Source organism: Acomys minous (genome assembly GCF_964271855.1).
Source record: "Acomys minous genome assembly, chromosome: 17".
NCBI classification, from domain to species: domain Eukaryota; kingdom Metazoa; phylum Chordata; class Mammalia; order Rodentia; family Muridae; genus Acomys; species Acomys minous.
In genome coordinates this window covers 7,808,303-7,834,639 of record NC_140500.1, presented here as the reverse complement: position 1 = coordinate 7,834,639, position 26,337 = coordinate 7,808,303, and the positions used below count along the sequence as shown (strand labels likewise).

Here is a 26,337-nt window from a genome sequence, read left to right as displayed (position 1 = left end):
TCCTTCATGTTCCAGCCCCAAGTGCTTCAGTTGCTGTTCTCCTTCAGGACAGGACATCTCTCAAGACAGCTTTGAAGAAAGCTTCCATTCCCAATTGGTCCAGCACTTCAGACTGTCCCACACAGAACTTTTATTAAGCCTGGAATTTCTCAACATTTGGAAACTGGACCACAAATGCTATTCCTAGCTTGTTTAACCATTTCCCCAATTTTATTTAGGCCCCTACAAAGGTATTATTCATCTTAAATCAGCTAGAAGAAACCCTAAGAGAACAGTTCTGCATTTTCCTTAAGGGGGGGTTGGGTAGGTTTTTGGTTGCTTTCTTCATCTATCCATGTTTATTTTCATTGGGAGTTGGCTATAAGTTACTATCAGTCTTATCCAGAGAGAAAATGAGGTTGGACTCAGGGATGTCTCTCTTTTCCTTTATCTATCTTAGATTTGGAGATATGGGCTGAAAAGAAAGAAGGGGAAATTTAGAAATACATAGGAATGATAGGACAAAAAGTAAATTATTGAGTCGGCTCCTCAACTTAAGTACTTAACTGTGCTCACAAGGTTATTTTTAACTCATTAGTATAAAAATTTGTATATTGATGCAAAATAAGTTTAATTTTGGTATAGAATTCAAATTTAATACATTTAAATACATTGGTATAGAAGTCAAATTTAAAATTATACTTCACACACATTGTATGTATTTCTGCGCTAATATGAGATGATGTACCCATATCACTCAAGTAGAATATAAGGTTTATTTCCAATACCTTGAAAGTGCTATTTCTGGTTGTTTAGGATAAGTAAGTTAGACAAGTTAACTGTCAATTGATCAAATCATTGTCACATCAATTACTAGTTTATTTATATCACAAGAATATACATCCTAGGTGTAGCAGATAGGTATGATTCTATAGACAGATAAGGTCTTCAAAAACCTCAGGGTCCTAGAGAATATGGCATTTAAAGATGTTTTCATTGTTTTAAGGAGTCTTTGACAATAAGACAGGTTAACTCCTCGCAACACCCAGCCTACCTCAAATATGATGAATATCAAAGAACCTTCTTATGGAGATGGATTAAAATGTGGCAAACAAGCCACTGGGTAAAGTGTTCTCATTTCAACCACTGACAGAATTCTGCCTAAAAATAGGCAAGCTTGGATGCAGGTAGAGTAGGCGGTCACGACAGGGTAAGCAAGTCCTCAACAAGTTTCTGCTTCACAAATATGTCTGTCAGCTATATTGGGCCAGAAGGCTGAAGATGATGCTCCAACATTATAGAGAGTTTTGGGTGGCTGTTTAGCCAGTAAACTGTCTCTGTCGGGTTTTTGTTTGTTTGTTTGTTTGTTTGTTTGTTTGTTTTTCACTTGGAAAGCAGCCTACCCACACTTCGTGTTTACTCAGGTAATTAATTGTATTCCTTCTCAAATCTCTGATGGTGTTGAAGACCAAATAGATAAGTTTTACAATTAAGCTAAGCTGTTTAGGGGTTTAGATGTTTTTATGTCAAGATAGATATTTTAAGTTGGTACAGATAAGATATTATAGATACTGATTTACGTTCAGAATTTTAGACTCACCAAGATAGGAAAAATGTTTTCTTCAAGGTTGCCAAACACAAATAGTCAAAACACTAAGAATGTAACATTTATATAATTCCTGATTGTTTCATGGTTCTTCTTGCTCTATGTTGTTTATTTTATATATGTATAATATAAATGTATATATAAAAAATAAAATACTAATTAAAAAAATATATCATCTTACAAAAGAAAATGAATACAGAAGGACATATGTTTAGCCTATTCCACTGAGTGTGTATGATGAGCAGAAGCAGCTAAAGGAAGAAGAGAGGGGAGGGAAGGGTGCATGGAGAGGGGAGGGGAGGGGAGACGAAGGTAGGGGTGGAGAGGGGAGAGAAAATAAAGAAGATGAGACAAGAGAAGACAAAGAGGAGAAGAGGAGTGTGGTGAGAGAAGAGACAGAAAAGAGAAAGTGATTTGGAAAAGGAAGAGACCAGGTGCACAGGGAATGTGGCTAAGGAATCAGACAAGCACAGGGAAAAGGAGAAGAGAAGCATGGTCCAGTCTATAAGGCAACGTGTTTTACTCATAAATTAATCACACAGCATGGTGAACTCAGCTTCGCTGCTGAATTACAATGAACCAATAAAAGGCAAGTAGAACTGTTTTCCATTGTTAGTGGGTGTGAAATTTTCTAGACTGCAAAGAAAACCTGCTAAGAATATAAGTGAGAGAAGCATGGGAGAATGGGGAAATAGAAGGATCCAGAGGGTCCTAGAAACCTACAAGAAGAACATTATGATGTGCGGATCTGGGCCCAGGCGTCCTGTTCAAACTATGGCACCAGCCAAGGACAATATGTGCAATAAACTTCAAACCCCTACCTAGATCTACCCAATAGACAGAATATTCTCCAAAGTTGAGTGGAGAGTGGGGACTGACTCTCACGTGAACTCTGGTACCCCATATTTGACCATGTCCCCTGGATGGGGAGGCCTGGTGGCACTCAGAGGAAGGATAGCAGGTTACCAAGAAGAGTCTTGATACCCTATGATCATATACAGGGGGAGGAGGTCCCCCTCAGTCACAGTCATAGGGGAGGGGAGTCAGGGGAAATGGGAGAGAGAGGGAGGAATGGGAGGATACAAGGGATAGGATAACAACTGAGATGTCATATAATAAATTAATAAAATATAAAAAACTTTTTAAAAAGAATATAAACTTTGAAACTTGGCTCTGCCACATCCTCATTTTATGTGTAAGAGCTGAGCATCTGTCACCCCCCTCATAACCCTCCTTGTCCAGAGTCTATGCTAGTGCACTAATGTACTTCCTGGTTAGATAGCATCTGTCATTGCATACGGGTTTCTTTACAAAGACTCTTTGAGGTCAGGACGTCAAGGGACCCCGGTCACTTTTACACAAGGTTTCACACTCTGCCAGTCAGTTGGTTGAGCCACAGGAAGTGAGTGCTACACAAATACTCTTCACCTGTCAAAACACGGTGTCTGTTCATTTAGGCTTAAGATATAAGGGTCAGAAATAGGAAAGGATGGGAAGGAAAATTCCATCAAACTTTAGATTATTGTTAAATTCAGCAATGCTTAGTATAAGAATCTTGATAGAGGTGTCTTAGATCATTGCTCTTCTAGGAGCCAATTCCAAGAGCCTTTCTTAGGAAATGACCAAAAATCTAAATGACATCAGTAGGGTGGCTCAGTAAGTACAGGCTCTGGCCACTAAGGCTTGGTGATCTGAATTCAACCTCAAGAACCCAGAAACCTAAACAAAATATAAAAATAAAGAACTCCATCTCAGCAGCATGCATTTGAAATCCCAACTTTCCCACAGTGAAATATGAGGGGAGAACAGAATGGTTGGGGGCTGTAAGGTCCAGGTAGCACAGCACCAGAGCAGCAGAAATAGCAAGAGAGACCCTGCCTCAAAACAAGATGAAGGAAAGAACCGAATCCCTAACATTGTCTTCTGACCTTCATGTGCTCTTAGTGGCACAAAAAAAGGCCACACACACACATACACACTCCCACATACACACTTGCATATGCACACTATGAAGAAGGAAAAAGAAAAAGCTAAATGAAGGTTATTTATTACCTCAGGAGAACCATGTACCCAGGTATGGCTGCTAGAGAGTAGATGAAACTGATAAGTACTGCCAGGATTAAAAAGTACTGCAGCATCTTAGCACAGTCAGGACCCTTGTTACACAGCCCGAGGACAGCAGATGAGTTTCCTGATGAGTGAATGCAGCTGCAGTTTTGAAACACCTGTCAAAAAATAACGTCCTATTTAAGGGAAAAAATACCAGCCTTAAACCTTTAGCATTTTCTACAAAGCCAGTTGAATCAAAATGCAGTGTTGCTGCCAATGACATAACTCAGAAAAAGAGCGCTTACCTAGTTTGAGTGAGGACCAAACTTGAGCACAGACACCATTTAATAAAACAATAGTCAAAATGGAGGCTCCCTTTCTATCTATCTATCTATCTATCTATCTATCTATCTATCTATCTATCTATCTCAGAATGCTATCAAAAATATAAACAGGTAGATTTTTAAAAATACAATGACTAAATTTACAAAAATTCAATTATCTTGAATGCAAACTTAATTTTTTATATTTACTTGCTTGTTTGGTTGGGATTTCTTGTAGGTCTGTGTTTATTTGTGTGTGTACATCTGCATGTGTGTGTACATCTATGGACACGTGTTAGCCATGGCATACGAGTAGAAGTCAGGGGGCAGGTTATGGGTGTCACTTCTCACCTTATTCAACATGGGTCCCAGCAGATCACTCTGCTGGTGAGGCTTAGCAGCAAACGCCTTTACCCACTGAGACAACGTTCTAGCCTGAACACATATTTTCTGATTCTTTTGAGACAGGGTTTCTCTGTCATGTAACTCACTCTGTGAACCAAGCTGGCTTCAAACTTAGATATCCTCCTGCCTCTACATCCTGAGTGCTGGGATTAAAGGCTATACCACCTTCCCCTGACATTTTTTCCCCAAAGTAAATATAGAATTCTTTCTTTTGTTCTTTACCCAGCACTATGTACTAAAATAAAATACATTTCAGAATGTTGTTGGAATAGTTAGGTACTCACAAATAAACCAAGTCATGTCTCCAATAAAAGAGTTTATGTAAAATATAAAGTCAATATTTTTTAGTTGTTCTGTTTCCCAGGTCTGATTAGGAATCATAATTTATATTTCATCTTGATTATCAAGCACCTCCAAGTATATTAACATGTTTAAGGCAAGCAAAACCACTTGACTCTTTATCTTACTGAACTGTCATAATAAGACAGTGGAGATGGAAATGGAACAGTCAGTAAAGTCCTGCAAAAGCATGAGGACCCAAGTGCTCATCCCCAGCACACATGTGAGAAGCGCACACATAGAGGATGTGCTTGCAACACTGGTGCTCTGAAGGTGGGGGCAGGTTTCTTCCTGGGGCTCACATGCCAGATGGCCTAACAGAAGCAGCAAATTCCAGGCCAGGGAGATTCTGTCTCGGAATTACAAAGTGCATGGAAGCTGGGAGTCAACAGTTGGGGTTGCCAGAGTAATTACAATTTTAACTTTAATGTTGATTTATGTGTATGCACAAACAGATATGTGTTGGTGCCTAATGGAGGCAAAATAGTGTGTCAGACAACCTGGAGCAGGCGTTGTGAGCTGCCCCATGTGTGTGCTGGGAACTAACTACACATGTCCTCTGGAAAAGCAGCAATTGGCCTCTACAGCTGAGCTATCTCTCCATCTTTTCCAGATACTTTTTTTTAAAACTCAGATTATTTGAATAATGATCTCATATGCTTTGAAATTACAAAATAAGGCTCAGACTCTGTCAAGGTTTTATGTAACATCTAGGAATTTTAAGATCAAGTGTGCACATACGAAGTAAATTGAGTTGTTTACAAAAAGTATAAATATATTTTAGGCATGAATATTTTTGCTTCTTAGTAGATGTAGGCTTAGGTCTTAGCACATGTTAATGCAGTACACAAACATCAGCCCAAACACTGAAAGGATGCTCACCATGTTGATTCCTGTTCCAACAAACTTCTCACAGCCCGCAAGGCAGGCTGACATGTACGCTATGCCATTGTCACCACACACTGGATCCCATGTTTTTGTTAAGCAGCTACACCTGGTGTTGCAGTCAGCAAGGACCTTATTCTCCACATATGGAGGCTGCTGGCCTCTGAAAGGATTTAAAATAATGTTACAGATGCTGAAAATGCACCCAAGCACTTTATTTTCTTCTCTTCATCTCAGCATGCATATGTTCACATGCACACAACCCAGAAACGGGAGAGGAGAGACAGAGACAGACACACACACACACACACACACACACACACACACACACACACACACACACGTGAGGGAGAGAGGAGAGAGAGAGACAGAGACAGAGACAGAGACAGAGACAGAGACAGAGATAGACTCTCCCCCAGAACACAGACAGACGATCCAAATATCAATGTGAGTTCTCTAAGCTGGCTTTGGCTCCCACGTTATCTGCTCTACTGGTGTCATGGATGCTTTTTTCAGTTACTTCAAAAGTAGACACTAAGAGCCAACCCTATAGGACAGTTCTGTGCTGTTAGAGCTAAATTGAAGGTGGCTAGTCTCTCACTGACCTGTCTAATGGGAAATACTGAGAAGGATATAGTTTCCATTTATAGATAAATGTTGCATTTGGCCCACAAAACAGATGGGTTTGACTAAACAGCCATACTCTTCTGAGGTAAAGAAAGCACCCAGAATTTATAATGGGATTGAAAGAGGAAAAGTTTGAGTCTGGCAAATGAATTCAGTGTTGTCCCTCAAACACAGTGTGCAGTCAGCATGATTGGATGCACTCAGCCTGTACAATTCTACTTTGGAGTGTTGAAGCCAGTTACTGTGATATCACAAACTTCACCTGAGTTTCAATTTCTACATCTACAAAGAGAATGCAAAAATTCCTGTCTAAAAAGAGAGTCGAATCAGATAACACACACACACACACACACACACACACACATACACACACACACACACACACTCACACACACATATCCATATAGATGTGTGTATGGTTATTTATGATTTTATATTTGAAGTTATTCAATTACTAAGAATTTTGAAAGAAATGTTTACACTTAATTTCTATGTCACTCTCAATTTCTCTGTCTCTGTATCTCTATCTCTTTCTTGTGTGTGTGTGTGTGTGTGTGTGTGTGTGTGTGTGTGTGTGTGTGTAGGCACATGTGCACAACAGTAGGCATGTGCTCGTCGGAGTGTACCTTTTACTTTGCTGAAGGCAGAATCCCATTGTTTGCTGCTGCAAACACCAGACTGGCAGGCCCATGAACAGTCAGAATTTCTTCCCTGTGCAGCTCAGCTCACAGTAGGAGCACTGGGATTGCAGATACCCTACCATGCCAAGCTTTACACAGGATCTGTGCACCTCATCTCAGGAGCTCCTGCCTGCTCAGCAAGCACTTTAGCACTGAGTCCTCTCCACAGCCCTTTGAAAGGAACCTCCACATGCATGTTTTATTTCATTTTAACAGATGGGTTGCTTACATAGCTCTTCCCTAAACTAAGTTAATACATAATTTGACCAGACAACACTTAAAAGTGCAAAATCTAAGATCACAGAGTACATGAGGTATAACTATACCAGGGACACAAATAAACTGGCTTACCAACTATTATATTCAATTGTACTAAATTTGACCCCATTTTGAAACTTATAAAGGCCTGTATAGTCAACTTTTAAAGGTATATGTTGACGGGAGTATAAAATACATAGATAATCTACGACAAAAGCTCTGTTATCTTCCTTTATTATACTTTAAAGCAGACTACGGTATGACCATGGCAACCACGCATATGCATGTGGAATCATACACTTACTCGCTGGTAGTTCCCGCACCTGTTTAATAAGCACATCACTTGAATGGGCTGTGATAGGACAGATGGGTGGGAGGAAGGGTAGATGGAACCATGGATCATTGCCATTAGGTTGTAATAAAATGACCTGATCACATATAACTCTTGGACTAATGGTTGTGAGAATATTATGGTTTTCATTAGGAAACAACATACCCATCATGAGAGGCAGTTAGGCCAGCGACAGGGAAATTATCACAGGTTATCGGAAAGTGGCAGAGAGTTAGAAGGTACTCAGCCAGGGACAGGCAGAACGCTATGTACGCAGCTTTCTTGACAGTGATCTTCAACTTCTTCATAGTAAAGCCACTGATTAAATTTCCAATGCATATTGGGGGTAAGCAATAAAGACCTAAAAATGCAAATAAAATAATACTTATGAAGACATCAGAAAAATAAATGTGATAAATTTGTCTAATACATCTACTGAAGAAGCTATTCAGTTCGAATATACAGCGATCTGAACCCTATTGAGTTACATGCTACATAAAAACAGGTTTCCAAGGGCCCAAAAAGTCAGTTTAAACAGACATCATTTATTTAATCATTTGAAACAAATTATAAAGATTTTATGAGCATCACATACACTTCACTCACACACACACACACAATATTAAATATTTCATATATTTCTTTCCATTCTGTTTACTGAGAATTTGACTCAGCTCCTGGTGATTTTGAAAGTCACTAATGAGGAGAGATCCAAGATGGCAGCGAGCAGTGTGGACCATATTTGGAAGCTCCAGTGAACAATTCAGGGAATTGCACAGATTTCTGAGCCAGGAACACCAAGATCCCCACACCACGGCAGCAGAAGTGCTCCACGGTTTGGAGGGACCAGGGTGCGGAGGACCTGCTTGCACCTGCACATGGGAGGAGTGCAGATTTTCTTGGATCAGAGCAGCAGCAGCAGAGACAGCAGTGTCACTAGTGGCACCAACAGCAGTGGCTGTTTGCAGCTCAGAGCCTTCCAGTGGAGGCGATTGGTGTGGTGGACAGTGGGAGTTGCTGCGGGAGAGGGGAGTCTGGACAAGATTTGGGTCACATGGTGCCTTGCGACCCAAACTGGACTCGGCAGACAGTTCAGCCCCAGAGTCATGGGTTTGCTCAGTGAGCTGTGCCTTGGAGACACTGGCTCAGCTCAGCCAGCAATTCTGCTCGAGGTACTACCTCAGCGCAACCACAGCTCCCCTGCTGTGACACAGGCTGAGCCACCCTAGGCACCAGCTCAGCACAGTCGCAGTTCTCCTGCTGTGGCGCAGGCTGGGTGGAGCACTCACTTCCACCCTAGGAACCAGGTCGGCGCAGCCGCAGTTCTCCTGCGGTGACACAGGCTGGGCAGAGAGCTCAATTCCACCCTAGGCACTAACTCAGTGTAGCCGCAGTTCTCTTGCGGTGACACAGGCTGGGCAGAGTGCTCAGTTCCACAGGAGGCGCCAGCTCAGTGCAGCCACAGTTCTCCTGCTGTGGCAGACGGTTTAGGCCCTGAGAATCTAGCTGAGCTCGACACGTGGTTAGGCCCAGAATCCCTGGCTGGACTTGGCAGGGGACCCAAAAGGCTGTGGATACCTTGGCCTGATCCAACGCTCATTCAGAGACCCAGAATGATTGCAGGACCCACAGCAAAGGGGAGCTGAGGATCATTGGCTGAGAGAGCCTAAAACGACAGGGCTAACCTCCTGACATCCACACCAGTGAAGTATCAGGGCTTCCAACCTACGGAAATAGTGAGAAAACAAGTGAATCTATCATCAGACTCCCTCTACCCAACTCTGGAAGTTACCCAACAAAAACAGAGATGGCAAGATGTCTAAAGGACAGCGTAAAAGCATACGCAAAAATACCCAAAACAACATGGCATCTCCAGTTTCCAGCTATCCCAAAGAAAACAACCCAGAGAACTCAAACACAATGGAAACACAAGAAAATGACCTCAAATCCTTGGTAATGAGGATGATAATGGAGGAAACAAATAAAATTCGAAATCAGATGCAGGAAGACGCAGCCAAGCAGGTGCGAGACATAAAAGAAGCACATAGAGTGGAACTGGAAATTTTTCAGAAAATGTAAACAACCAGATGAAAGAAATAAAACGGTTCAAGATCTGAAGACCGCGACAATGGAAGAAACACAGGAATATACAAAAAATCAGATGAAAGAAATCAAAAAATCTGTTCAAGATATGAAGATGAAAATGGATTCAATGATAAACACACAGACAGAAGAAAAACGAGAATGTGAGACCTCAGAGAAGAAGGCGAATGACACAGTACTGAGCTTTTCTAACAGAATCCAAGAGATGGAAGGACGAATCTCAGGTCTAGAAGATACAATCACAGATCTTGAAGCAACAATTAAAGAAAATGCCAAATCTGGAAAACTTCTGACACAAAACATCCAAGAAATTAAGGACACCATGAAAAGAAGAAATCTGAGGATAATAGGCATTGAAGAAAGAGAAGATATCAGACTCCAAGGCCCAGAAACTATTCTCAACAAAATCATAGAAGAAAATTTCCCGGATCTAAAGAAAGAGATGCATATAAACATACAAGAGGCATACAGAACACCAAATAGAGTTGACCAGAAAAGAAAAACTGCCCGTCACATAATAATCAAAACACAAAACATACAGAACAAAGAAAAATATTAAAAGCTGCAAGGGAAAAGAGCCAAATAACATTTAATGGCAAACCTATCAGAATTACACCTGACTTCTTAGCAGAGACCATCAAAGCCAGAAGGGCCTGGACAGAGATCCTGCAAACCCTAAGAGACCACAGATGCCAGGCCAGACTACTTTACCCAGCAAAACTATCAATAACCATTGACGGAGAAAACAAAATATTCCATGACGAAACCAATTCAAACAGTACCTATCCACAAATCCAGCTTTACAGAAGGTACTTGAAGGAAAACTCCATCCCAAAGGGTCAAGCTACAACCAAAACTACTCAGGAAATAGATAACTATACCATGGCAAAAACACAACTACACAAATGCTCGACTGGAACCAACATCAAAATTAAGACTCTTAACAGTAACTGGTCATTAATATCTCTCAACATCAATGGTCTCAATTCTCCAATAAAAAGACACAGACTAACTGAATGGGTGCATAAACAGGATCCAACATTCTTCTGCATTCAAGTGACACATCTCACCCATAATGATAGGCATTACCTCAGGATAAAAGGTTGGAAAAAATATTCCAAGCAAATGGTCACAAGAAGCAAGCAGGCATAGCCATTTTAATATCGAACAAAATAGACTTTCAACCAAAATTAATCAAAAGGTATGAGGACTGACACTTCATACTCATCAAAGGTAAAGTCAACCAAGATGACATCACAATTCTGAACATCTATGCTCCCAATACAAGGGCACCCACATTTGTAAAAGATCTGCTAAAAAGACTTAAACCACACATCAATCCCCACACAATAATAGTGGGAGACTTCAACACCTCACTCTCACTGAAGGACAAGTCATCGAAACAGAAACTAAGCCGAGAAATAACATCATTAACCAATGCCATGGGTCAAATAGATCTAACAGATATCTATAGAACCTTTCACCCAATCAAGAAAGAATATACATTCTTCTCTGCACCCCATGGAACCTTCTCCAAAATTGATCACATTGTAGTTCACAAAGAAAGCCTCAACAGATACAAGAGGATTGAAATAATACCTTGTATCCTATCAGATCATCATGGGCTTAGGCTGCAATTCAACAACAACAGAAATAACAAAAAGCCTACATGTATGTGGAAACTAAACAACTCTCTTCTAAATGACACCTGGGCCAGGGAAGAAATAAAGAAAGAAATCAAGGAGTTTCTAAAATTCAATGAAAATGAAGGAACAACATACCCAAATTTGTGGGATACATTGAAAGCAGTGCTAAGAGGAAAAATCATAGCACTAAGTGCCTTTAAAAAGAAATTGAAAGCATCGCACATAAGCACCTTAACGACACAACTGGAAGCCCTAGAATAAAAAGAAGCCGAAACACCCAAAAGGAGTAGAAATCAAACTCAGGGGTGAAATTAACAAATTAGAAACTAAGAAAACAGTCCAAAGAATCAATAAAACCAAGAGCTGGTTCTTTGAGAAAATCAACAAGCTAGACAGACCATTAGCCAAACTACTTAAAAGGCAGAGAGACAGTACCCAAATCAACAAAATCAGAAATGAAAAGGGAGACATAACAACAAACACTGAAGAAATACAAAGAATCATAAGATCCTACTTTGAAGGCATATACGCCACAAAATTTGAAAATCTAAGGGAAATGGACGATTTTCTTGATCAATTTCACTTGCAAAAGTTGAGTGAAGAACAGATAAACAAGCTAAATAGTCCCATTTCACCTACAGAAATTGAAGCAATCATTGATAGTCTCCCAACCAAAAAAAGCCCAGGGCCAGATGGTTTCAGTGCAAAATTCTACCAGACCATCAAGGGCGAGCTAATACTGATACTCTTCAATCTACTCCAAAAGATAGAAAGGGATGAAACATTACCAAATTCATTTTATGAGGCCATAGTCTCATTGCTACCTAAACCTCACAAAGACTCAACAAAGAAAGAGAATTTCAGACCAATTTCTCTGATGAACATCGATGCAAAAATACTAAATAAAATACTTGCCAAATGAATACAAGAACACATCAAAGATATCATTCATCATGACCAAGTAGACTTCATTCCAGGCATGTAGGGATGGTTTAATATATGGAAATCCATCAATGTAATCCACCATATAAACAAACTGAAAATAAAAAACCACATGATCATCTCTTTAGATGCAGAGAAAGCATTTGATAAAATCCAACACCCATTCATGTTTAAAGTTTTAGAGAGATCGGGAATACAAGGCACTTTCCTCAACATAATAAAGGCTATATATAGGAAACCTATAGCCAAAATCAAAGTAAATGGTGAGATACTCAAGGAAATTCCTCTAAAATCAGGAACAAAGCAAGGCTGCCCACTCTCTCCATATCTCTTCAATATAGTACTCGAAGTTCTAGCCAGAGCAATAAGACAACAAAAGGAGATCAAGGGTATTCAAATGGGAAAGTTGGAAGTCAAATTATCCCTATTTGCAGATGATATGATAGTCTACATAAGTGACCCTCAAAATTCCACCAGAGAACTCTTACAGCTGATAAACACCTTCAGCAAATTGGCTGGATACGAAATTAACTCAAAAAGTCTGTAGCCTTCCTATACACAAATGACAAGCTTGCAGAGGAAGAAATTAGGAAAACTACACCCTTCACATTAGCCACAAGCAATATAAAGTACTTAGGAGTTACTCTAACTAAGCAAGTGAAGGACTTGTTTGAAAAAAAATTCAAAACTCTAAAGAAAGAGATTGAACATGACATGAGAAGATGGAATGATCTTCCTTGCTCATGGATCGGGAGAATTAACATAATAAAAATGGCCATCCTACCAAAAGCAATCTACAGATTCAATGCAATCCCTATCAAAATACCTACACAATTTTTTAAAGATATTGAAAGGTCAATTCTGAACTTCATATGGAAAAACAAAAAACCCAGAATAGCTAAAACAATCTTGTACAATAAAAGATGCTCCGGAGGAGTCTCCATACCTGATCTCAAACTGTACTATAAAGCAATAGTAATTAAAACAGCATGGTACTGGCACAGCAACAGGCTGGTTTATCAGTGGAATCGAATTGAAGACCCAGATATGAATCCACACACATATGGTCACTTGATTTTTGACAAAGAAGCTAAATCCATTCGATGGAAAAGGGATAGCATCTTGAACAAATGGTGCTGGTCTAACTGGATGTCTATGTGTAAAAAAATGCAACTGGACTGATATTTGTCACCTTGTACAAAACTCAAATCCAAGTTGATTAAAGACCTCAACATAAAACCAGAGACACTAAGTCACTTAGAAGAAAAAGTGGGGAAGAGCCTGGAACATATTGGCACAGGAGACAACTTCCTGAACAGAACACCAACAGCCCAGACATTAATGTCAACAATTAATAAATGGGACCTCATGAGGCTGAGAAGCTTCTGTAAGCCAGGAGACACTGTCAAGAGAACAAAACGACAGCTATAGACTGGGAAAGGATCTTCACCAACCCTACATCTGGCAAAGGTCTAATATCCAAAATATATAAAGAACTCAAAAATTAAACACCACCAAACCAAATAATCCAATTGGGAAATGGGGCTTGGAACTAAACAGAGAATTCTCAACAGAGGAATATCAAATGGCTGAGAAACACTTAAAGAAATGCTTAACCTCCTTAATCATCAGGGAAATGCAAATCAAAACAACTCTGAGATTCCATCTTACACCCATCAGAATGGTTAAGATGAAAAATTCAAGCGACACCACATGCTGGCGAGGATGTGGGGAGAGAGGAACACTCCCTCATTGCTGGTGGGAATGAAAACTAGTACAGGCACTTTGGAAATCTCTCTGGTGCTATCTCAGAAAACTGGGACTAGGGCTTCCTCAAGACCCAGCTATTTCACTTCTTGGAATATACCCAGAAGATGCTCCAGCATACCACAAGAAAATTTGCTCAACCATGTTCATAACAGCCTTATTCATAATAGCCAGAACCTGGAAACAGCCTAAGTGTCCCTCAGTAGAAGAATGGATAAAGAAACTGTGGTACATATGCACTATGGAATACTGCTCAGCTATTAAAAACAAGAAATCCCTGAAATCTGTTGATGAATGGATTGAGCTAGAAATGATCATAATGAGTGAGTTAACCCAGAAGCAGAAATTGTCAAATGGTATATACTCACTTATATCTGCATACTAGCCCAAGGGGCATGTCCCACGAAAGCCTTCACTTACCAGGAAACTGAGACAGAGGGGAGGACATTCTATTGTGACTCTAGATGAGAGAAGCATGGGAGAATGGCAAAGTAGAAGAATCCAGAGGGTCCTAGAAACCTACAAGTAGAACATTATGATAGGCAGATTTGGGCACAGGGGTCCCGCTCAAACTAAGGCACCAACCAAAGGACAATACAGGCGGTAAACCTTAAACCCCTACCCAGATCTAGCCAATGGACAGAACATTCTCCACAGTAGAGTGGAGAGTGGGATATTACTTTCTCACATACTCTGGTGCCTCACCTTTGACCATGTCCCCTGGAGGGGGAGACCTGGTGGCACTCAGAGGAGGGACAGCAGGTTACCAAGAAGAGACTTGATACCTTATGAGCATATACAGGGGGGGGTAATCCCCCTCAGGAACAGTCATAGGGGAGGGGAATAAGGGGAAAAGAGGAGGGAGGGAAGAATGGGAGGATACAGGGGATGAGATAACCATTGAGATGTAACAAGAATAAATTAATAAAGGAAAAAAAATTTTTTAAACTCACTAATGAATCCACACTTATCAAGTGTACAACACTTTGTGCATTGTCTATTGGCCAGCATTCTTCCCCCAAGACAATCTTTCCAAGCCAATATCAAAGGAGAAAAAGGAAAGACACAGGAAGAGAAAACTCTGGCTGGCTTGAAATCACAGTGAAGCACCAGGCTTGGGACATAGTGACCGTCCTCTGCAGCTCCACACCGTGGCACTTAATATTACACAGCTCAGGGTGAGGACTGGCATTTGGACTTTCAGAGAACTCTGGGTGAGGTGGATGCCAGCAGCCTGTGGTCCTCAGTTTTCAGGAGCAAAATGAACCCAAGAAAAATCCAAGTTGCCTATGATGCCTGAGTTTAGTGAGCTAACAAGAAAAGCAGACTGTGGCTGCACAGACTCCTCAGACCACCAGGGACCGAGCATCTGACTGAGGAGGAGTGAGGAGAGCAAGAACGGAAGCCCAGAGGTAAAATCTGGGAGTGAGACACAGAGTCCCAGGGAGCTGACTCTGCATCCCTCTTTGAAGTGACACATTGGTGTGAACACTGACTGGTGTGAGCTTCCCTCAAGCCTGCCGTAGGTGTGATGGTTTCCATTCTGACTGGAGGGAGAACTAGAGCACATTTCAGGCTTTTTCATTTCCCTTTCTTTTCTTGATTTCCCTGGAGACTGGAAAGGAAAAGAAAATTACAAGAATATCCTAACATACTTTAAGTTCTTTGCGGTCTCCTAGTTGTGCTTTATCATATCTTATCATATCTTTGTGGTACAAGAAAGTGCTACTAAGGAAATAATGGAAGCGCATACCTATGAGGAAGACTGCCTCTGAAGTTGATTTTCCATACTGCTGCTCCAGGTATTTAGGCATGAAGGTGAATGAATTAACAAATGAATTCATCTGGAGCACACTTAGAAGGATGAAGAGCATATAAATTGGGTTGCAGAACAAGGTCTTCATGAATGGTAAGAAATCTGAAACGAGAGAGTGTAGAGACCACCAAGCTAACTTGGCCTTGCAGTTTCTGTCCTGTCTTCTCCTAAAATCTTCTTCCAGATGCAGTGCTCTGATACAAATACCTCTGTCCTTTCAGGGCTAAAGTTCTATATCATTGTTTAAGTCATTTCTGGAAGTTCGTGGCAAAACAAACAGGCCATATAAGAACCAGAATCCAATTGTGCCAGCGAGACAATCGACAGGAATATGCATTCAAGTCTGTGGCCACACCCTTTTATTTGCTTTTCTCTTTTCCCTAGTATTGATATGCTGCCTTCATTAGACAGTGATGAATTTGTTTTCTGGAATCTGCAAGGGACATGCTATAATGAAGTTTGAGGTGAGACTCTGATGCTATCACTCCTTTGTGCAAGAATGGATAAGCTAAAAGCTTGTGAAGGCTCCAGGAATCATGCTGCAGCCCAGACAACCCAGCACCTCACCAGCACCTCATAGCAGGATGTGCAATAGAGGCAGCTAGTGATGTTTTTAAACATCTCAACACAAAGGAATGCTGTGCCAGTTGGTGTGCACTAAACACCTGCAAGTGAGTGGACAAAATTGCTTCCAGTTTAAGAAACTGGAGAGTCAAGTTTGGAACATGCCTCTACTGAACAGATTGGATCTCACTGAAGGTAATTTGGCTGAAATTCACAAGAAATAGTCTCCTCCCTTTACGTGTTTTCATGTCTACTCTCTTGATTTTCTAATTTTACAACATTATCAGTAAATTGCTTAGAATTTCTTTTTTTTCTTTTTTTTCTCCTTTATTAATTTATTCTTGTTACATCTCAATGGTTATCCCATCCCTTGTATCCTCCCAGTCTCCCCTCCCTCCCATTTTCCCCTTATTCCCCTCCCCTATGACTATTCCTGAGGGGGATTACCTCCCCCTGTATATGTTCATAGGGTATCAAGTCTCTTCTTGGTAACCTGCTGTCCTTCCTCTGAGTGCCACCAGGTCTCCCCCTCCAGGGGACATGGTCAAAGGTGAGGCACCAGAGTATGTGAGTATGTGAGAAAGTAATATCCCACTCTCCACTTTACTGTGGAGAGTGGGATCATGTGGAAATCATGTTGATCTGGCAGAGGACAAAATCTCACAGAGCAGTCAGCACTGGCCCTTTAAGGAAAATCGCTAAAATGACCATGATTCTAAGAATGTTTAATCCCCTGTACTGGCTCCCAGAGTGACTGGTTCCTCAGCCATGGTCTGTAGTGTTCAGGGAAGACCTGTGACTATTCAATGCACATATGTGGGGGCTGTGAGTGGTGGAGCAAATAGCAATATCCTCAGTAAAGTGCTCCCTCCAGCAGTCTGTGCCACGACACTCTTCTGTCCCATCCTAGCTTGTCACAGAACCATCTCCACACTGCATCATAGGCTAATGACATCACTGGTTGTTTAAAACAGTCTGTTCTAAGGGACCAATTCTGTAATTATCACACACTTTAAATGTAGATGATTATGTCACCTGCCATGATTTCTCTTTCCGCCTTGACTTCAAGAATGCTCACGGTTAAATTAACATTTTTCTTACCAAACAGGTATTTATCTTTATCTTCCGCTTGGATTTATGATTATTCATGCTTTTTTATTTGGAATAATATTTTCTATAAAATAAGATTTTCAAATAGGTGAAAAAATATATTTACTTATGTGTATTCACATTAATTTAAATTTTTCGTAAAGCCTAAGGTAAGTCAGGTTCCCTATCATGTCAGTTGTTCCCAAGTGGTAACTATGGAAGAAGTTTATCACAGCTGACTGAGCCAATTAGGGACAAGCTACCTTAACTCAGCACAGTGTGACAAGTGCCCACTAACCACAGACCAGCTAAACCAAATAGAGCTTAAAGTTTTCCTGTTTGCCTTTAGTGATTCCGTGTTTTTCCTCCTTGGCTCTTTCTCTGTGCTCCTCTTCTCCGCCATTTTTAGTCTCATCCACATTATCCTCTGGTCCTTCCTTGGGGAGAGTTTTGGGAAGAAAGAAGAAGGGGATGCTGGTGAGGAAATTCACTCCTGCACAGATCAGAAAGCCAATCCACCAGGCACCGACCCAGCGTGTGTCAGCAGGAGTTATGGTCAGGTCATCTGAAAAGAATTATAGATACTGTATGAGCTTGCACCATTCTTTCCTGTAAACTGTAGAAAGTTTTTAAGCTTCATATTCCTTCTGAGCATAAACTTTGTATGTCATTTGTTCTTTGGACCTTGAACTTATGATCTTCTGCCTCTTCTTCCCGAAGCCTGGGATTACTGGCATCTGCCACTCCACTGGGTTAATTCAGACCTGCATAAAAAGTGCCTGAGGCTCATCAACTAGGTGAAATTAAAGTTAAGTCATAAGAAAGGGTTCTGGAGTACTATGTGCCATAATAGTTAAAACTATGTTTCAAAAAGACAGAAACAAGACTTGAAACATACTAGCTTTAACCTGATGTATTCCTGTCTCAAAACATTACATAGGGTGAGGAAGGGGCCTACAGAGAGTTCAGAGGCCAAGAGATATTGTTCTTAAAGAGATTCTGAGTTCTAGTCCCAGCACTCAGATAGACACTTAGTACTTCCTGTAACTCTGATTTCAGGACTCCTGACATCTTCTGACCTCCTCTCACACTACACACGTGTGCACACAGAGATAATAAGATAAAATGTATGATAGCAAATAATTCTATTCACTTTGTATATCCACTTAAAAATTTAACTAATTCCACTTTCAACACTCCACCCAGAGTCTCAGCATCTGTCCAGATCCCCCACTGTTTGGAGTCTCTCAGAGGACATCTATGTTGGGCTAATAGCCACTTATAAGTGAGTATATGTCATACATGCCTTTCTGGGTCTGAGTCACCTCACTCAGGATGATCATTTCTGGTTCCATTCATTTGCCTGCAAATTTCAAGATTTTTAATAGCTGAGTAGCATTCCATTGTGTAAGTGTACCATACTGAGAATGGTATGGAAGAATGGGGACAATGGAAGGACCTAGAGGATTTAGGAGCCCCACCTGGAGACCACCAAGGCCATTGGTGGTCTGGACCCATGGGCAGAGGGCGGCACACACTGTTGCACTGACCAAGGGCAGTGAACAGGACCCCATATTCAGATCTAGCCAGTGGACAGCTCATTCTTCACAGTTGTGGGGAGAGTGGGACTGCCTCTGACATGAACTCTGGTGCCCCCAATTTGATGACTTCCTCATGATGAGGAAGCCAGGTGGGCAAACAGAGGAAAGGAAAGCAAGCTATCTGGATGACACCTGATAGGTTGTGGTCATATGAGGAGATCCCATTCTGTGAGAGGTCTCTGGGGGAGGGGGAGGGGTATAGGGCAGAAGAGGGAGGGAGGGTAGGAATGGAAGGTACAAGGAAGAGAATAACAATGGGAATGTAATGTGAATAAATTATAATAAATTAACATATAAAAAATTAACTAATTTTATCTAGCAGTATGTGGCGATACGTTTTTTAAAAGTAAGTAGGTATTTCTGTTTGTCATGGGAAACCTTTCTAAACTGATGATCATTGCACAACTGAAACATCTGTTTTGTTATCCAAAGTGACTGGCTCATTAAAAAAAAAAACCTATGTATGTAAATATTTTAAATCAATGGTGTGGCTGGAATATGGTGGGAGAATGGTGGATTTTGAATCAGAATAAGGCATTTTATCCTTATCTCTGCTCCCCTTAGGTCTGTAAGTGACGTACATATAACCAAGGATCAAAGGAGCCATCAGTACAGCATTTCTGAGCATTCTCCCACACTCCAGGGACTGGACTGTATAAATAAAATGCATTCTGTTACCTGTATTCACAGACCCAGTGTCTACATATATGCGTGCACAGAAGGATCCAATCAAAAGTCCAATCAGAGGGCCACTGATTCTTCCTATTTCCAAAATCCCTAGAAGTAAACAAAGACAAGAATTTACATGAACACACAAAGAATTTGCTTGCATAAATAAAGCCATAAGATTGAATTTTTAATCCTAGGTTTCTTTTTCTTCCTTTGGAGAGGAGGCCATCGAATCCAATAGGCCAGGAAAGTGATCTGCCAATAAGCTACATACCACACTATCTCAGATATTTTTTTTATAAATTCAACACATAAATAAATTAAGCTTGGTATATATGTAACGTATACACATATATATACATATATATATATATATATATCATGTACATATGTGTTACATGTACATTGAATTTTATAAATATTGAAAAAGAAGCTCTAATTGTTTCATTATAAAATATTCCCCAGAACCTCATTTGTATAGACATGATTCCCAGGGGGGAAGCACTGGAGTCTGATGGAACCTTTCAATGCAGGGCATGGTGGGGGGGATCTTTAGGTCATCTAAGTAGAACCATAACCCTTCTTCATTATACTTGCTTCCCAGTCACAAGACGAGTGGTTTTATTCCACCCATCCTTCTGCCATACTGAGATTCCTCATGACAGGTCTCCAAACGTACAGTCCAGCAACATAGACCAAAAGCCCCCAAACTGTGAGCCAAGTGAGTCCTTTTTCTTTATAAACAATTATCTCAGGTATTTATGAAAGTGGAAGAAAGGTGACTAACACAGAAGCTTCACTGTTCCCTTTCAGGCTGAGATAAAGGCAAAGGCTGTACAGTAACAGGTAGTCACATCAGAGCCATGTTATGAGCAAGGTCTTCTGATGGTTGTGTAGCCAAGTTTCTAGTGTCTCTGTGATGGTTAGCTGTAGTTGTCAACTTGACACAAACTAGAGTTACCTGAGTGGAGAGTCTTAAGGAAGTATAAAGAAGTACTGCCTACACTGCGTTTACCTGTGGACAAGTCAGTAGAAAATTGTTTTAATAAGTTAATTGATGTGAGAAGGCCCACCTGTGGGTGGCATCATTCCCTAGGTAGGGAGTCCTGAACTGTATAAGAGTAGAGATACAGCTGAGCACAACTATGCAAGCAAAGACATAGTATGCAAAGATCCACTCTCTCTGCTCTTGTAGGTGTGATTAGCTGCTTCAGGCTCTGCTTCCGTGACTTCCTGTTATGATGCAACTGTAAGCCAAATGAACCCCTTTCTCTAAGTGAAACCCTTTATCTCCGAAGTTCTGTTTTCTCACAGCAACAAAAATGAAACTAGCACAGTTTCTAAATCAGTGTGTGTTATAATGAATGTCTTGTAGTGCATCTTCATCAAATCTCCCCTCTTGAAACTTCCTTCCACAGAAAGAATGTGTCCTCATCACAGCACTTCTCTGTGATATTGTCCTAATCTTCTTTCTCATCTTAACTATTTCATTTTCCTCCAACAGAACCTGGCTTCTTTGCAACCACCTCCAGTGTCGCCCAACCTATCTGCAGTTCAGATACTTTCCTGGTCCCATCTTAGCTACTGAAAACCCAGATATGAACAACTTCAACTTCCTTCCTTCTCTTCACTTTAGATTTTGTCTTTTCCTCTCTCTCTGCCTGATTTCTCAGTATCAAATTCCTCTATCTCCCTTGTTTTCCCTGACATTCCCTGCTATTTGATGTTCTCTATGCAATGATTCCCAAAAGATCTCCAACCTCCACTGAATTTTCTAGATCCCAATGCACTCATGAGTATTTTATCTAACCCTTTAAGGTTTTCCATTTTCTATTAGTGTCCTTCCTTACGAAACTTTCTGCCACTCTGTTGGAACCGGCATTGTGCCTCATAGCTGAAGGAATCACTATTCTCTAGCCAGCACATCAAAAGTGTGGGAGAGTAGTTAGGAGAGGGGAGGGAGGGAGGGAAAGTAAACTATATTTTAAAATACTACAGACACAAAATGGTCAATATTAAAGTCATAATAAACTAGAAATGAAAGAATGAGAAACTAACAGCAGCAAAATTAAAAAAAACAAACAATTAAATTTAAGGAACATTTCCAGGAAATATTAGGGAACCTTTAAAGGATTTTAAGATAATGTGGTGGCACCAAAGGACTCTCTAACAGTGAGAAGCAGCTTGATGAAGGGCCTTGACAGGAGCTATTACTAAATTCCCCCATTGAGCAATATTATGACCAACAATGTTGTAGCCCTCTGCTCACATTCTGGAAACCACAAAGCATCCAAATCAATAACTGGTTTCTACCCTCCTCAGGATGATTTTCATACTTACCAATATAGAAGGGGGTGTTTTCTGATTTGGCAAAATCTTCTATGTAGGAAATACCCAAAGGCATGATGGGAGTTTCACCAATCCCACGTATGATATTTCCTACCATCACATATATCCACATTAATGATTTGACTTCTTTCACACACTCTGCGTTAAAATAAGAGAAAACGACACAAGTATTTAACAGTCAACTGTGACTAAGAGTTAATTCAAAAATTTTGGTAAACATTCCTCAGTTTTTTATGATCATAACAGAAAAGCAAACTAAACCAATCACAGAGATAATATCTTGTATCTAAAGCCATCCTCTACCTAGTTTTGCATTGTTGGAGCAAATCTATGATGTTGCTTAAGAAACAAAGCACTCTTAATAAATACATTCAAACTCAGGAGGGAGAGCATTCTAGGTTATTAGATAACTCCCTTCCCTGAAGAGGGAGTTAAATTTTGTTGATCTGTGTTACATGTCTACTGAGCCCAGGGTCGCATTCAAAGCCTGTAGTAAAAGAGTATCTATGGGGAGTCTCTGAGAAGAAAGCAATGAGAAGCACTAATCAACCTTTTGCATCTTGCGTTGGCTTTAAGTTCTGGGTTCTGTTTTCCACACACAAGAAGCTGTTTGAGGACAAGTTGATTGCAGGTGAAATCGTTGTTTCATATTCATATCTGTGTGGTCACAGGAAACATTCACTGTGAGGGGCTGAGTACAATGGGAGCATCTGAAGATAACTGAATCCTGCTTCCCTTAAAACATGGCATCCAGAGTCAGTTAAGACATGTTTCCACAGCAGTCACTCTAATCAACATAAATCCCATGGCAGGGCCAGTGAGATGACTCAGTAGGTAAAGCACTTGCTATACAAGTTAAATCTAGGAACCTATCTGAAGGCAAAAGGAGAGTAATGACTCCCTAAGTATTCTTCTGATGCACACACACACACACACACACACACACACACACACACACACACACACACACACACACACACATACACACACCACAGGCAAACAAACAAAAAGAAATATGTATCTTTAGGCTGCACATATAGGTCTGGGATTAAGTGCCAGAACTGCATGAACTAGGTGTGGTGTCCCACGACGTCACCAAAGCACTTGAGAATCAGAATATCGGCCACCCTCAGCTACACAAAAAGTTTGATGACAGTCTGGACTGCATTAGCTCCTGTCTCAAAAAACAAAACTCAAAACAAACAAAAAACCTGATTGATTCAAATTAGTGATCAATATTTTTCAGAAAACTTGAAAATCACCAAAACCCAAAAAAGATAAAAGATTTATAGACACAAACAACACAAAACAAGGCATCTGCTCTGGGTTCTCTGAACTGTGGCCGTACCCTTCCTTTATAAGAATTCAAACAACCAATGGTCAGAACATTCTCCACAGTAGAGTGGAGAGTGGGATATGACTTTCTCATGTACTCTGGTGCCTCACCTTTGACCATGTCCCCTGGAGGGGGAGACCTAGTGACACTCAGAGGAAGAACAGCAGGCTACCAAGAAGAGACTTGATACCCTATGAGCATATACAGGGGGAGGTAATCCCCCTCAGGAACAGTCATAGGGGAGGGGAATAAGGGGAAAATGGGAGGGAGGGAAGACTGGGAGGATACAAGGGATGGGATAACCATTGACATGTAACAAGAATAAATTAATAAAAAAGGAAAAATTAGTAAATGCAAGTTATGAAGGTTGGGATCCTAAAAATGATGTTTTATTTCTTCCTGCTGCCATGCTACTGCTTTGACTTTTCAGAACTTTGACATTAATCCATGGATCTCTGATTTATTCATCTAACTATGGTTTAAAAAAATCACTATACCATCCACTATCATATTTCCAAGCTCAAGACTTTAAATTTCTTTTGGCATGTCTTTAAATATAGACTTAAAAATCTTTCCTATTGTGCTTAAATTATATACATCCAGTCTTCTAGACGGAGGGAAGAAGCCCCTTTAAGTGATGTGTTCTGATGCTGAAAACTAAGATCAGGTGAGATTTTCTCCTTCTGCTCTACAGCAGGTTTCTCTCCTCCTCTCATTACTGTCTTACAGATGTCAGAAAGATCCATAAGGCTTCTGCCTCTCCTAGTCTCACCTCACAGAGTATTCATGCATTTTTGTTTGTTTATTTTTTGAGACGGGGTTTCTCTGTAGAGCCTTGGCTGTCCTGGACTTGCTCTGCAGACCAAGCTGGCCTCAGTTCACAGAGATCCGCCTGCCTCTGCCTCCCAAGTGCTGGAATTGCAGGCATGTGTCACCACACCTGGCTTCATGCTTTTACCACAAAGTTTTTTTTCCCAAGCCTATGCTATGCTGACTCAAAAGTCTATGTCTACTGCCTTTATGTATAATATGTATTTCATTGCAAATTCTAAACAATAATGGTGCTGGCATGTCTAAATTTTATCTCCTTTGCAAACTTGAAAGGATTCTTGAAAGTGATAGGAAATCCAACTCTCAGGTCAGATGGTATACAGACATGTACTGCCAATCAATAGCCTAAGCTTCTCACCTATTGCCTATTTTGGAACTTGGGATTCCTCCCTCTTTCCCTGGTTTGGGACTCCCTTCCCTAACTACCCAATTGTCATGTTTCTGCACCCAACATCAGTTGGATTGGTGAGTTCCCACTCAGCATAAATGCTTCTCTTTGTCTGAGAGTCTGTCGACACCAGAGACACCTCTCTGGTTAACCGGGGAACAAAGGTACCCCAATGCTGGTCTGCATTACTGTGCCTGGTCCTTCTCATGAACCCTCAGTTAGGACTTTCACATTGGATGAGACCACTGCTGATGCCATTTTATTCCCACTGTTAAAACCCTAGTACTAGGTGGACTGTGTCCTTTGGCCAGCTCAGTCCTGTTCATGGCTGTGCTGTCACTTACCAGTACCGATGAGTTTCTGAAACAGACTGTACCAACACTTTGAGTTAAACCTTGCACTGGGGAATGCCCCAGTGGACCACTGACTCCACCTCCCCATGTAAATAGTCCATTTGCCAAACCTCCAGGCTCCTCTGGGATCCCTTCTGGAGAATCTCAAATCCCTATGCTCACATTAAGGGTTGCTAAGCTTACACACCTCTGCAGCCAAACTCAGATAGATCCAAAACAGAACTTTTAATTACCACCAACAATGGGGAAATAGAAGGAGGCTCCTTATTTTCAAGCTCCCCCTTCTTGGCTCTCCCAAAAGTTTCAAATATATGCCTAAGGTAAAATGGAAGGAGGTTCTCCAAGTTCAAGCTTTTTTTCTTCTTCACTCTAAAACTTCTATTCATTCTCCCAAACATTTCAAAAGTACACCAAAAAGGATATTTCTCCCTAACCTATTAACTTTGTCTTCTGTCCACATATATGCCTTGTTATCTTGCCAAGATTTCCTGTATCCAGGACAGCATCAAAGCAGCTACCCACAGGTTCTCAAGTCCAGCCTCAAAGATGATGCCTGATGGACCTGCATTGCCCCCCTTAGCTACAGATGTTCTCAAATCCTAGACAGCAGCAATTCCAACAGCCTGCTCTTTCTGGACTTGGCCACCATCTCAGCCTTTTGAACCCCTGTCGCAGCAGGAGGAAGAGAAAGATAAAAGGAGGAAATAAAACAATTTCATTCATACGGGGAAACAATGATGCAAAATGTCTTAAAAATGTCCCTGAGCTGGCCTACAGGTTCAAAGTTCAGAGGAAGGTGGAGTAGAGAAAACAGAAAAAAAGTTGGGGGCTGAGTATTAAATTTAGTTAAAAATTAAGTTCTACAACAAAGAATAGCATGTTTCTAGCATAGAAAACATTTTTATAGTCATGCAAATATAAATAGTAAATTTTTATATCACTTAGCACTAAAGTATTAAAATCTTCCAAGACTCAGACAAACAGAAGAACTCAAAAACTGTCCCCAGAAACCAGGAAAGGGAGTAAGAGATAACGAGACAAATTTTCACTTTTATAATTTTCTGTGTAAGTTATTTTTGTAAACAGGAAAATAAAAATCAGCCTTGACATTGGTGACCCATGATTTCGTCAAATTGTAGACCTCTTGTAACCCAACTATCAAAATAGCACTGATGGAGGACCCAGCTTAAGGGTTGGTAGATTCAGAGAATCTGTTCATGTGTCTCAACTTCATGAAACAGGTGTCTCAAGTCCCCACTGCAAAAATGGATCGGATGGGACCCTACATGGACCCGAGACCACAAGTGCCACAAATCATATTGGCAGACTGGACACCACATCTTCTAATTTCCATAATAGCCTTCTGTACTTTGGGGGAGCATTGCTTCTCCCAGAGAGGAA

At 40.7% G+C, this 26,337-nt stretch overlaps 2 protein-coding genes across 3 annotated transcripts in view; one reads left to right on the top strand and one right to left on the bottom strand.

Moving 5' to 3' along the window:
* IAPP (islet amyloid polypeptide) overlaps positions 1–26,337 on the top strand; it is a gene marked incomplete at its 5' end in the record, with an annotated part of 432,665 nt that overhangs the window by 249,819 nt on the left and 156,509 nt on the right. The gene's annotated exons all lie outside the window — the stretch shown is intronic.
* The window catches only part of LOC311588535 (solute carrier organic anion transporter family member 1A5-like), a 41,485-nt gene that overhangs the window by 7,113 nt on the left and 8,035 nt on the right, over positions 1–26,337 (bottom strand). For both annotated transcript variants that reach the window (XM_084766276.1, XM_084766277.1), the window contains 8 exons: positions 22,579–22,685; positions 22,020–22,166; positions 19,689–19,787; positions 17,753–17,974; positions 15,694–15,858; positions 7,648–7,843; positions 5,584–5,749; positions 3,638–3,810 (listed from right to left, as the gene is read on the bottom strand). In XM_084766276.1, coding sequence (XP_084622402.1) covers positions 3,638–3,810; positions 5,584–5,749; positions 7,648–7,843; positions 15,694–15,858; positions 17,753–17,974; positions 19,689–19,787; positions 22,020–22,166; positions 22,579–22,685 — 1,275 coding nt within the window. The remainder of the gene's footprint in view (positions 1–3,637; positions 3,811–5,583; positions 5,750–7,647; positions 7,844–15,693; positions 15,859–17,752; positions 17,975–19,688; positions 19,788–22,019; positions 22,167–22,578; positions 22,686–26,337) is intronic.